The sequence below is a fragment of the Aplidium turbinatum genome, chromosome 7 (assembly GCF_918807975.1).
Source record: "Aplidium turbinatum chromosome 7, kaAplTurb1.1, whole genome shotgun sequence".
NCBI classification, from domain to species: Eukaryota; Metazoa; Chordata; class Ascidiacea; order Aplousobranchia; family Polyclinidae; genus Aplidium; species Aplidium turbinatum.
Window position 1 is genome coordinate 25,528,167 of NC_137478.1, and position 14,033 is coordinate 25,542,199.

At 37.8% G+C, this 14,033-nt stretch overlaps 1 protein-coding gene across 1 annotated transcript in view; it reads right to left on the reverse strand.

Moving 5' to 3' along the window:
• Nucleotides 1-2,095: 2,095 nt before the first annotated feature.
• The window catches only part of LOC145774380 (uncharacterized), a 28,092-nt gene continuing 16,154 nt past the window's right edge, over nt 2,096-14,033 (reverse strand). Inside the window, exons 8-17 of the mRNA XM_082585618.1 lie at nt 13,023-13,129; nt 12,068-12,259; nt 10,048-10,425; nt 9,310-9,489; nt 8,993-9,187; nt 8,530-8,697; nt 8,101-8,232; nt 7,647-7,900; nt 3,606-3,694; nt 2,096-3,120 (exon numbers count right to left, since the gene is read on the reverse strand). Of these exons, the coding sequence (XP_082441744.1) occupies nt 2,927-3,120; nt 3,606-3,694; nt 7,647-7,900; nt 8,101-8,232; nt 8,530-8,697; nt 8,993-9,187; nt 9,310-9,489; nt 10,048-10,425; nt 12,068-12,259; nt 13,023-13,129 (1,889 nt within the window). The 3' untranslated portion in view covers nt 2,096-2,926. The remainder of the gene's footprint in view (nt 3,121-3,605; nt 3,695-7,646; nt 7,901-8,100; nt 8,233-8,529; nt 8,698-8,992; nt 9,188-9,309; nt 9,490-10,047; nt 10,426-12,067; nt 12,260-13,022; nt 13,130-14,033) is intronic.

Below are 14,033 nucleotides of genomic sequence, written 5' to 3' on the forward strand. Positions count from 1 at the left end.
AATGTGCATTAGTATCACTTACTGTCTGTATAAGTGTATAATTACACACCACGTACTTCCGATCACCTGCATCCAAAAGAAAATGTTACTTTAAACTGGGAAGAAAATATCACTAATTAAAAGTTGTACTTTAAGAATTCGATATATTGTAAAAGGCAAATGAATCGTTCATATGAACTCAATTTCCAATATATTACGTCATAACGACGTCATCAAACATTATCATGACCAAGTTCAATACACAATCGTTTAGCCGTGCTAATTACCTTTCGATTGATACCTTGTATAGGTCGGTGGCTTTAGTGTGTCACCAGTTATTAAAGGAAATATAAAATTATAGCGCCACCATGTGGCTGAAAATTTTAAAACTTTAAACATGAATATCTCACTAAGTATTTGAGCCATGTTAATCAATTTTTTTTACATGTTGTGTATTAAGTTGCTCCATATATTTGTCAAGTATAAGAACAATTGGCGATAATTTAGATGGTATAATTGGCGTTTTAAGTCGTTTTTTTGCGAAATTTAACAAAATTGGAGCACTTTGGGGCGTTTGCGGGACCCTAAAAACTTTTTTATTCAAAAAAATTTTGTTGCCATCGTTAACCATATAGAAAATGGCAACTTTTACCAATTTATTGAAGCGATTGAAAGATAAATTTGAAAAACGATCAATTTTGGCCCACCCTAATGATAAAGGAATGAATGGAATACGGAAAATATCTGTTCTATTCCATAACACACTTCGACATCTTCAGTCCGTCCAGCATGAATCAAACGTTATGAGCTTATACATAGGCCTACAGCCTATATTTTAATATACATGAAACTTTGTATGATATTAGCCTCTTTTCCTTTGAACTCTCTTTTGATCAAAAGTTATATGTGATCTAATGATATAGGCTACCTTGATGAATTTTTTTACATGTGAAATATTATGCCAGATAGGCTATTTATTTATTGTGGTTCAAGATTGTGTACTGTATTTGCGTTGATCAAAAGTTGTATTTGATCTGCCTTTAGCCTACATGTAATTTTGTCGATGACGTCATTTTAGTATAATCGATTTTATATTGGAGGGACATTCATGAATGCATTAGAACTACTTTCATTAATTAAAATATCTGTGAATGTGTGCTCTACCATACGTTCATATTTAGCTTTCAGTCTTGAATGCTGAATTATATCATACAATTTCTATGGTCCCAGGTTTCTGAAGTGCTACCTTACATTACATTTAGGAATTGCAAATTCACACAGGAAAAAAGGAAAATGATTGGACAAGAATACAATCGTGAAATTAGAAATGCCATAGAAAAAGTTCAAGAATAAACTATAACGATTTAAATACTTTACTGCTCTCATTGACAATGTAACAACAAAACCAAACTGGAATCGGAACCAAAATCCGGGAAGGAAAATACCAAGCATCTCGTGTGCATGCAGAAATTAGCAGTAAGTGGTTCTTACTGCTCAGAGAAACTTGTTTTGCATACATATCTACCCGCGACCTAGTTAAAAGGCATAGCCGAAAAAAGAGGTGATTGGTTGTAAAAACTTTGAAGTCAGTCAGAAACAGATATCTCATGTCTCAGCGTACTTTTTTGTCTGTTCCGTTAGAACGTCTCTTTAGAAGCTTAAGCATGGCACTATTGCATACTTACAGTGTAGATCACTGACGCAAACCCAGTCATTTTGACTGTCAGAGCCACAGCTTGCTTTTAAAATGCTGCTATTTGTGAATTATTCCATTCAATAGGTGGTGCTGAATAGGGTTGTTTGTGGAATGCGACGCTCAGGCACACACCGCGAGAGTTGAACCAGCGTCCTGTGTTGCCCATTGTTTGATCACAAAGTCGGTGCTTTATCCATTGAGCTGTCGGGGTAAACATTTTGTTGCTTGTAAAGATTGCAAACCAGTTTTTGAATGCTCAACCTTCTTGTGCAGACTTCACAATGTCGATTTTAACGACCTGTTTTGCAGTGCAGAGTTTGAGTTCCACCCGGAATCTTGCTTGTTATACAAACGCTTGAGGTTTCCATTTGGATACAGTTGGAGCTCTATCACTAATAAATGACCCCATCGTTTTTTTCATATTTTATTATGAACAACTTTGTAAACAATTTTTTGAAAAACATTGCACACGTAGAAACCGCAAATGTATGCAGATGGCAGATCACTCATACGTTTGATCTGAATGTGAAAATGTCCTACTGATGTGAAAAAAGCAAAGAGATTTTAAAACGACACAGTGGCGATAGTAGAACGTTCAATACAGAGCAAGTAGCAGTCGCTGTTGTTGGTTTACGTAACTGCGGTAAACATAAATGTCCACGTCATGGCAGCTGTGTTTTTTTTACGTAAACACAACACAACTTTTTTGATAAAAAAAAATGTAAAGCTAAATGATGATGCTGCAGCTGTCGGATACAAAAAAAAAAACTAGTCAACTTTAAAAAAATGTAATGTTTTCATTTTTAGTTCTGGCTGTGCGATTTTGTTTTAACATTTCAAGGAAACACTGTTTTTCACAATTCGCTTTCATCTTTTTTTGACATTGACATAGTCACATTATGATTAATGTTAACAAAATGATGTCTTGTGTTATTTTAACGTTATTTGTGATATATTTTGGTTAACCATTGTATGACACGAATACAGCACATTCTTTTGATTTAGTTATATGAAGTGGTGTCTCCTGATTAAATCATGGAAGTAAAAGTTAATCAAAAGTGACACTTAAAAATTGTTACAATGTTCTCTGCTTGGTAAAATGTTAGAAAAACTTCACTGCTGTTACAATCAATTGAATTTCATGAAAAGCTCGAAAGTTTGCAATGAATTTAAGCACTTTAAACTTGATCAGCGTGCTTTCACCTTAAAGGTCACACACAAAAGGCATCGCAGCGACAAAAAAAAAACTATTCAAACTACGGTATTTGTTTCCCGCACGGTGGCGCGCCGGAACGGCGTGAGTTTTCCAGCAACACTGCTGAAAAAGCTTACAGAATGTTTCTCAGGTGGTGGATTGACTATTTGATGGTTCGATGCTTGATTATTCTCCTGCGATACTTTGTTTCGGTAACGAAAAGACTGAGGTGCGCGAATATAGCCAAACTCTGCAAAAAAACGTAAATATGTTGCCATTGCGATAAAGAATACACAGTGCAAGATAGCCTACGTCTTCTGGCTCAATTAGTGACAGTCGTTTTAAGTTAACCATGCAAAAACAACACAGACAATATCGTTGATAATACGTATGTACCAGTGATGTATGGTGACCATGTTTTTTTTTGGATGCTACCTTTTTTCCGCAAGCTCTAAACACGCATTAGGTTTGCAGTTTGCTGAGTAGCTGTTTAGATCATATTAATATAAACTGATGTGATATAAAGAGACACTGTGCAAATCAAACGTGTATTTCAAACTTTCTACGAAATGTAAACACCCCAAAAAACAGTCACCATACACCCCTGCAATGTTCCTTGTACAGCAATTCTCGAAATTGTAGCTACCATCATATGCATTCAGTTAATCTTGCTAGTGGTAGTAATTTTCCAAAACATGAAAGTTGAAAAAAGTTGTATCTTGGACTGTCAGTTACCTTTTGGCTTTCGTGGTGCTGTTAACGATGGTTTTTGTAGATCTTTCATTAACTCCTTTTTCATATCAGCATCACGACTTGACAAAGTACTGAAAAAACACAAACCAATCATTACAATAAATGCTTACAGAAAAACAAAAATTGACTTACAATTGGTAGGCTAAAGATTAGGGATGGGCAAAATAGAATACCGAATATAGAATAACCGGTTGTAGAGTCTAACCGGTTTCAAAATGCATATGAAATCGGATAATTGAAACCGCTTTAACGATCTACTTCGTAATGGTCCGTTTGATCGCAACGAATTCGCTGCAGCGAAAGTAGAATTGTTTATCGATTCAGTGCGATGCGGCGTCGGAAAAACGCACGAGTTTCATTGTTCGCATTAAAGAGATCTTTCTTGTCAAGCGCTTTGTAGTCCTCACAGTCTTGCGGAAGTGTGGTACGAAACAGCTTAATCCGCTTTCAGGATTTTTCTCGATTTCGGTACCACAAACCTAAGTTGTTTCTGGTAGAATACAAGAGTCGGCTTGCCTTCGCTAAGCTACCCACTCTCGTGGGCTCCCACTCCTTCCTCTATGGAATCTTGAAGAAACTCGGAGTAAAACCAATAATGATGAATTACCTGTCATTAGTTTACCACAAAACAAAAAGCAAGATAGAAATCAATGGAGCTTTAACAAAACGAATAAACGTTAAAAGGGGCATACGACAGGGTTGTCCCCTCAGCATGCTCTATTTCATAATCTGTGCTGACGTTCTCACCCGACGCATAGAGAAAAACCATCTGATCAACGGTTTTCGCTTTTCCAAGCTGACAATCAAAATCCAGCAATATGCGGACGACACCACATTCATCACAAGAGACATTCCATCTCTCAAGGAAATCAACAAAGAACTAGCCACCTACCAGACGATGTTCGGCCAGAAAGTGAACCAGGGAAAGACCCAGATCCTGGCGTCCAAACCTGACCTGGCCCAAAGAGCTCAGCAACTCTTTCCAGAAGCTGCGATCTTGAACAACGTCAAGATCCTGGGCATCTGGCTAGGCACAAACAAAACACAACTTGACAAGATGAACTGGCAGACCGCCATCAAGAAAACTCAAACGATCGCCAACATCCACAAACCACGAAGACTCTCCCTCTATGGAAAGATCTCGATCATCAACACTCTCTTGGTACCCGTCACTTTGCATCTCATTAGAGTGCTGATGCCAACGAAACAACACATCAAAGAACTAAACAAAATCCTCTTCGACTTCCTCTGGTATCCTTCACCATTCGAACAGCTCCAGAGAAGCAAGACGTTTCCTCCTGTCAAAGATGGAGGCATCAACATGGTGGACATCCAATCAAAATTTCAAACAAGCCGCATCGACAGAATTCGCCACCTCTTCTCACTAGAAGACGCCACCGAAATCTGGCACGAATGGGCCATGTTCAATTTGAGCTACAGAATGAGACACATTAATCCTCATCTGTTCTCCAACAGCATTCCGCATGCCCCAATTCCAAACGAAATGTATGCGGACATCTTCAAGTCCTTTTGCAAACTCAAAGGCTTGAAACACGACTGGGAAAATACTTCCTACAAAAATATCTACATCAATCTGAAAACGCAAAATGAAAAGAAAATTGACAAGATTGATGAAAACGGAAAGAAGATTCCTTGGAATGAGATCCTCTTGAAAAACAAGGGAATCAAACTCTTCCTTCCACCTCACCTATCCTCCATGTCCTTTCGGATTGCACATGGAGGATACAAATGGGGAGATTTTAATAGATCAATACACTCCGACAGAAAAACAAACTGCAAATTCTGCAGAAAACCAGAAGACAATGTGGCCCACGTCCTCACCAAGTGCTCCTTTGCACAAGGAATATGGGAGCGCCTGAAACAACAATATCTTGACCTAACCAACGAAGACATAGAAATAACAAAGGACATGATCCTTTACAACCAACTCCCTGGAGGACAAAAGAACAACCCGATTCTTTTGACCATGATGAATGTCGCCAAGCACACCATCATCCAAAAGAAGAAATCTCTGGACATAGGCGACACATATATACAGGACACAAAACGGTCCACCATTCAAGCCCTGTGGGTGATCATGACAAAAACGAAAGACATAACACAAAAACATAACATTCCTTTGTCATCTGACATTTCTACTCCTTCTAAACCTCCTCCTACGGTCAGAAGAAAGAAGAACCAGTCGAGATCCACTCTTCAACCGCCCTCTCAGTCGTCCTTGGTGGTAGGGATGACTGATTGCAGTGGTGGATCTCACTAGCACAGTACGGTCGTAGATCATCTTTGAAGAAGCTTAGACAGCCAAGGGCGTAACAACCCACCTTTAACCCGTCCCTCTCACTCATCTACAACAGCCTGATGCCGGAAGAGTGATTGCAGCGGGAGATCTTTAACCGTCCCTCTCCGTTGTCCCACTCGCTCTGGGATGACAGGATTGCAGCGGCCCATTCCAAGACGACTCTGGGGTCAGCGAAAGCTACCCTCTCTCTGGCCGCTCCTCTCTGGCATCTCCGCCAAATGAGGTGTCAGACTGCAGTGGCCCGTCTCCCACAAGCAGGTGCCCTTCTTGAAGCGGGCAACAAGAAGATACACACACATAAACAATTACAAATAAAATTAAAATTAACTCTCTACCAAAACGCGCTAGTTCTTGAACCTGACCCGCCATCTCCTAGACTGCTCCAAGATCAGCAAGAGGAAAGTTGAGACAGGCAGATCAGCTTGAGGCAGCCACTAACCAAACATTTACATCCACAGATTACCATCTACCGCGGTGGGTCCCTTCGGTCGTAGTGAGTCCCTCGCCTCCCTGGTAGGTATCTTCCATGTAAGTATGGTGTGCCTGCTGAGTGTTTGGGTGTGTGGACGGCTCCCGGAGCGGACGCACTAATGATGAGACAGGAAACAAATCCGTTCCATATGGACAATTTGTAAACCTGCAAGATGTAGTGGTATCCATCTTGAACTCTGAGCGTTGCGCGAAATAAAAAAAGAAGAAAAAAAAAAAAAAAAATCGTATGCAGGGCAACGTCGACCACAGGGTGTGCGAATTAGCGACCCTTCCTGCTGAAGTACGTACGGGGGCTTTGTCTTATTACTGTACTGCCGCAGAGCAAGGGGGGGGGGGGCAATTTTTTTTTAGGGGGGCCGAAAAAATTTAAATGGACAAAATCATTATAATTGTAGCTGTTGCTCGAGAATGTTGGGATTTTGCCAGGGGGGCAACAATTTTAGGTGGGGGGGCGAGGCCTCCCGGCTGGCTACGGGCCTGTAATACCGTACATGCCAGTACAGTGACATGGACGACTTGTTGAGCTGTGGGATTGAAGATGCTGCTTGCAGTAGTGAAGATGAATCAGCAAATTTGGCTTCCCCTGCTTCAGAAATTGATACATATCTCACGTTGTTGAAAGCATTCACTACATCTCTTCAAAACGCCCTTGTTTGATGGAAAGCAAAACAAAAACCAATTTTCTTGTTTCTGTCAGTTAGTTTCAAAATATTTTTGTGTACCTGCTACATCTGCTTCTTCAGAGAAATGTTTTTCAAGTGCAGGTTTAACTGCCACCAAGTTGAGATCCCGTTTGACTGGTGAAAGTTACACTGCGATAAGCAATTTTTGTGATGTTCATTGTTTTTGTAAAGTCATAAAAATCATTAAAATGTGTCGATGGTAAAAACTGTCAATTATTCTAGAATACATATCTGTATTCTATATTCGGTTTCAGTATTCTAGAATATTCTAGAATAGCTAATTATTCTATTTTGCCCATCCCTACTAAAGATAATGACATTAAAGCAGCAAAAAACAATCAACTGTTTACAGAAAACACATTAATTCTAAATACTTTGCAAAACTGTTTAATATTTTCGGTCTATGAGTAGTGTGGATCTAAGTAAGTACAAACATCGTTACAAAAAATAACAGATTCTGACGAGAAGACAAAAATAACGAAAAGAGCAACAAGTCATTTGTATTTTCTTTGCCAAGGCGTCACTTACATCTGACGTTCTTGTGTAAATGCGTTCATCCACTTGTCAAAAACTTTTTCATGCTTGCACATCATCACTGATGATTCCCCGGACACACTGTTTGTGATCTTCCATCCACATTGGGTGTTCGTGCTTCCGGAAGATGACCAATCTCCGGACATATAGGTGGAGGAACGCGGAGACGATTTTTCAACAGGAATAATATCATATTGTTGAAGACTGATTCTGCTCTTGTAATGGAGCAAGTCTTTCCGTAGAAGATCCTGGGTAAAGCAAATATAAAAAATTATCACATGATTCATTTTTCAGGCCTTTTATGAGAATAACCGACATACGCGATTATCTGCAATATCTTGCAGTTTTGTTGCTTGAGATTTAAATATTTTATTGTGATACAACGGTTGCTGCGTTTAAATAGTAAATAGAAAAGCGTTTATATCTATGTGCAGATGAATAAACTTACTTTTTTGCAAACAATTATTTGCTTGTCGAAGAGAAATGCCATTCTTAGTTTTGGTTTATTTTTCAATTGTGATGAGGCATACACCTCCCCGGAATAAACAAGTTCGTTACTCTTCAAAAGTACATCTTCACCCTGTCGTGAAATGGCACAAATTAGAATAAAGTTGTAAAACTGTGTATAACGCCACAGTTTCCTACACAAATACTAAAAAGCATAGTATTTATTGCAATAAAAATAAATTCTAAATACATCGTCGCTGGGATTTAAATATTATCATTTTTTTAAGTGTCATTATGGATAATAAAAACGAACTATCCATACAAAAATAAAGCAATACATCCGCTAGCATGTTCCATCAGCATCGGTTGTTGTACTTATTTTTTTATGGTGATATTCCACTATAGTTGTATATCAGTTTAAAGCGTCTACCTGCCAGTTGAATATAGAAGATTGCCAGAGAGAGATCTTGTTAATATTTTCCATCATTCTCTTCCTCTCATTAATCATCCTCGCAACGTCTTTCATCGCATCCAAAGAAGATTGAACTGGCTTGTGATCCGGATGATCAGGTGAAGTGTATTTCAACAATTCTGCGAGCTGTAAGCAATAAACTTTGATCATTTTCTGCAACGTTTGAAGATAGTAGGCTAGAAAACAAAACAAGGTGCCATACACGAACATACACATTTCGCCGATCAATTTTTGTCAGAACAAAGTAGTTTGAGATTTAATAGCATTGCACTATACCCGTTGCCTTTAGTCTATCACTAAGCTTAACCAAAAAAAATCTTTAAATTTTGGCAACCCTAAAAAAACAAACATTGTTGAATGAAACCGGTTTGTTAATAACAGTTGAATTAAACGAACAAATCTTGAATTACACATCACTTACTTGAAGAGGGTACTTGCATATTTTTTGAACAGGAGTCAACAGAAACCCGTCCAATGGAATGTCAATCATTTTTTGCAGAAGACGACACGCCTCGAAAAAATGAACGTATTTTTTTACTACGAGAAGTTGGGACAGCAGAGCTAAGGCTTGAGGGTGGTTATTGCAATACTCTGAGTATATAGAAAACCCGGATATCTAAAACATATAATTTGAAGATATAAAATAGGGCTAAAATGTGGTTAATAAGCTCATTTCAAGCATATTCAGCTTCATATTAATGTGTCGCTAAAAAGTGATTTTTATTAGATTTTACTTACGTGATTGAGAAAGATGTTTCCAAGTTCAGTTTTGTGAATTGAAGTTTTGTTCATTTTGGCTTCTAATTCTGAAGCAAATTTCTGCTGAAAGTCATAAATTTCTTGAATATTTCCGAATAGAATTGAAAGTTGTTCTTCACTGAACATATCAGGTCTTTTCTGACACCGAGTAAGATAACCCTGTGAAAAAAACATTTTCATGTTATACAAATTTAAAAACAGCTTTAGGTTCAGTTCAGTTTTTTTATTTCTGACCATCACATCAAAAACAATACACGTCAACATAGCAATGGTGGAAAAAAGGTAGAAGAGACAAAACACGAAAGTTAAAATGTTTTTCCAACTCAAACCAAATTTTAATATGACGAGTGTATTTTGGATCAAATGCATCAACAGCAAACCATCTAGCAATTACAAAAGTTTTCCGATTTATCAGCTTAATTCAAGAAGTACTTTTTCCTCATCCACGACAACCCGTTGATCCACAGATCAATTTCATGCAAACTGGTATTCGATTACCTAATCAGACGATAAGCTTAATCAGCCGATTAAACTTTAAGTCTTCCTAAAATCTTTATGAATCAAGTGACTTCACCAAATAACGTAACCGCCTTTATAAAAAAAACATTCAAGCTTTGTTTGTTCAAGAGAGCAGAAGTATCATACATACAGCACTTGCATAAAACAGGTTTAGATTCACAAATTGCTAATTTTGTACATTACGAAAGCGTAGCCTACCTCAATGACATCCTTCAGATGGCCGGCAAAGACCTTTTCTGAATTAACAATTTCTTTGATGACATTTTTGCGAATGTGGTCACGATTTGCTATGTTCTTTTTCATACTGTTGAAATTCACAGCAACTGTTGATGGTTTTCGGTTGGTTATCTTGATTGGATTGCGGTTTGTTGGGGATAAATCTACCCCTTGAAATGGACGTCCGCACTGCGCGCAATGCACAGATGATGTCGAACTTTTTTCTGTGCATTGGCAAATATCATCCCCGAAATTAGTCACTTTGAAATACTCATGCGATGACGTAGAAAGGGTCTCGTCATCGCTATGAGGAATGACATCACCGATTTCTGATTCGTCCCGATGTTGATTCACGAGAATCTACAAATCAAAACAACACGATTTCATTTTATTTGCATTTCACTTCAGGGGGTCATAGCAGAATACGCATAGGCTACGTCACTTCCGCAATAATGGAAAACCTCCAACTTCCATGAAGGGTTGATGGCCAAATATAATGAAAATGGTGTCGTTAAAATAGCACATTCAGGATTTCAATTTGTAATGCTCTTGTTCCATCACTTTAAAAGTCAAGTCTGAAGTTTTGTCAGCGACTGGGCGCTTTTATTTCGCGTTGCTTGATCTTAATAAAAAGTCTACTAAAATGTGTTTCTTCTTTCTTGTATGATCACGTGATGCGCAAAACTTGCTTGGCCATATCCAAAACAGGAAAATCCGTCATTGTTACATTGATTCAACGTTTTCAGACGTTGAATCAATTTAAAAGTGACGGATTTTCCTGTCTGAGATATTGTAGTGACTCGTGTGTAGCCTGTACTTGCGGTAAAATCGTGTATCCAATTTCCAAAAATATCAACGGGATTCCCCAAGGAAGAGAAAATAGCAGTAAGAATTACCGCGGAAGCGATTTACGTCACACATCGGCGAAACGTCAAACTATTCGGTCATGTTATTAGAGAAGTAGTCAAAACTTTTCAAACTTAATTGTTTGGCTTCATTCGAACGTGATTGAGAAGAAACCAACGATTCACGTTTATATTGCTTTTACAGGCTACACCAGCATTTTTTAATCGGGGGTGCTTGAATCAACTTTACAAGTTTCCGTAAAGTAGCTTGACTGTAACATAGCAAACTATCTGCATTTCTACCATGAATGAACGTCATTAAAACAACACTAACTGTAGTAATCGGGTTTTAATAAAAGGAGTGTTCGATTGTTTAGATGTATCTATAAGGCTGCTTGAGTATAAAAAAGGTTGAGAAATTCTAATTTATGCCCACATGAATTAGAAATGCATCTAATAAAACTTAAAATAATCATCTATCATTTATGAATTTATTAGCTTCTGATTGACAAGGATCAGCGTTGAAATTACAATTTAAAGGAAGTAAACTGGGAAATAAAGTGAAAAAAATATGATTTTTAAACATTTTTTGTTGAAAAGTTAAAATAGCAGATACGGACATAAAAACCGGAAAAAAAGCGATGAGTAGTTCGTAGTTGAGTTGTTGTTGTGTTGGTTTCGTGGTTCGTGACCAACATCAATTAATCAGGCATGGCGACTGAGGGCATCGAGCATATGAATAATTAATTAGTGTAGGTCGTTAGAGTTAACGTTTAAAAGACAGTTTTTGTTCACACGTTCTTGCAAGTTTGTCACGAGTGCGTTGTGTCAATTAAATAACCACAACGAAACAGAAGTGATTTCTAAAAACAAATGTGACAAAACAAAATTTAGCTGTAAGTACAGAGACAAACATTTTAACACAGAGGTTTTCAACAGTTGATAAATATACGAGCAGGGTGTAACGTTAATGAAGTGGCGATTATAACCTGCGTGATAAATGCCTATTTTCTGATCAGAAAGTAGCTAATGGGAACTTTAAAAGGCCAACATGAAAAAATTAGAGTAAAAAGTTTAAAAAGCTCTAACACTTTCTCTTTAAAGTTTAAATGCATAAATTGCAACATGAGTCGTCAATACCTGCGGAGTAAACTTACCCTGACAAATGTAGCGGGAAACCACCCCTCGTACGAATCTAACTCTCCCCACCACCAATCAGCATTCGACATGTCGATGACGCGAATGACGTCGCCCACTTTGAAGCCAAGTTCGTCGTCGTCCATTGTCACGTGATCCCACAAGGCTTCCACGTATAAACCGTTTTCGTTGGGAAAGTCGCCGTTGCTTAACTAGATATTATCAAAAATAGCTCATGGCAACACTGATATGCTTTTTCAACATAAAAAGCATAATTAAACATATAAGAGACAAGATCGGATAGTTTCATAACTGAGTTGAAAATGGTTCAATGCTACTGGGATGCAGCAAAATTTGATCTGTACACGTGATTGCTCAATGTGCTGTTTGCAATGCAGGTTATTTTGGACTCAGAAGAATCAGATCTAATTATGCACAGGCTACTTATCAATAGTGATTGCACAAGGCACGAAAACCTGATAGGATCAAAATACCAGATCGTGATATTTCTTCAAGAAGTTGCAAAACGTGCAAAAGTTTGCAAACAAAAGTCAAAAGTTTAATTATTAACACATTCAACAAATTACAGTAAAACAAAACATTAAAACAAAATTAACAATGAGCTAAGTCAATTTCATGTAATTTCATTATTAATACGTTATCACTTGTTGAAAGAAATATTTTTGCTTTGAAAATACTACAAACCATGGGTTCGGGCAAAGTCCCTTTATCACTTAAATTATAGAAGATCATTAAATGAACACACAGACTAGCTTAAAAAGATTCCAGTTTTATATTACTTAATACTTCTAGCCCATGGCACAGCCAAAATAACTGATGTCATAACAAAAAATCACTTCATTTTTAATTATTTTCAAAACGACACTTTTTGAGTCAAAAAAGGTGGTGAGAAGTAAATTAACAACACACTTTAAACACATGCACTTTCTAGGCCCAGTGGCCCACACAACTTACCCTTGCAGAATTACGCTGAGCAAAAACATCATCATCACTTCCATTGCGTGGTCTTAGGGTAGCACCCGGTCTCGTCATTGTTCCATAACCGCTTTCGTTAGAGATGCCTGAACAGCAGCGGAAAATGGTCAGTCAATGACAAAACTTAGTTTGATGGTATTTGATGTGAAATATGGTGGTATGTTGCATATGGAAACAAACTACAAAACTCATGAATAAATAATTATAATCAGTGGCTAAAACGTAATATTTCTAAGACGATTCTTACAGCCAGCAGACGACACTTTCGGTCTCTGTATTGGGAAAACCCCCATACGAGAGCTTGGTTTCGGGGTACTAGGCACAATGGCTGCATCTGTTTCCGCATTACTTGCATCCTCGTCAGAAGAAAGAACTTCTAAAAGTACGTTGCTGGATACTGTTCTTTGTTTCTTTATTTTTCCTTCTCCTCGAAACCATTTATAAGCTCTGGAACATTGGGGAGTATAGCGGTAATCTATAACAGATCTTTTCTTCTTTTCTAAGTCCCTCTTCAAGCTAAACGTACGTAACATATTGACTTCTAAATCACTGGGTCGTTTTGGCAAGGTAGATGACCAAGTGGTGTTTTTGAATTCACCAGCATCGTTGTTCGAACAAACAGCAGAGAAAGATAGGTCTATTTGTTTCTTGCTTTTTTTCCACTTGTTTAAAATTGACAATGAACTGCCTCGTTTCGAAGATGCAACTTGGTCAGAATTTTGATCAACTTTCTTCTTACTCTTTTCATGACGCTTGTTAATCATAGTCGACATGTCGGGTTGGTTTGTATTGACAAATAAGAAGCAGAAACTGAAATCATTCAAGACGATGTACACCACCAAGTATCCTTTCTATAATGTAAGGTGGAACCAATGACGTTAGAACTCTCATAAACTGCTGCTTTTTGCAGCTTATCTTTGTTGTTGAAGACAGTTAACAAGACATTAGGAAGGGTTTTGCTTTTTTACAAACTTCTTTTCTAAATGACAT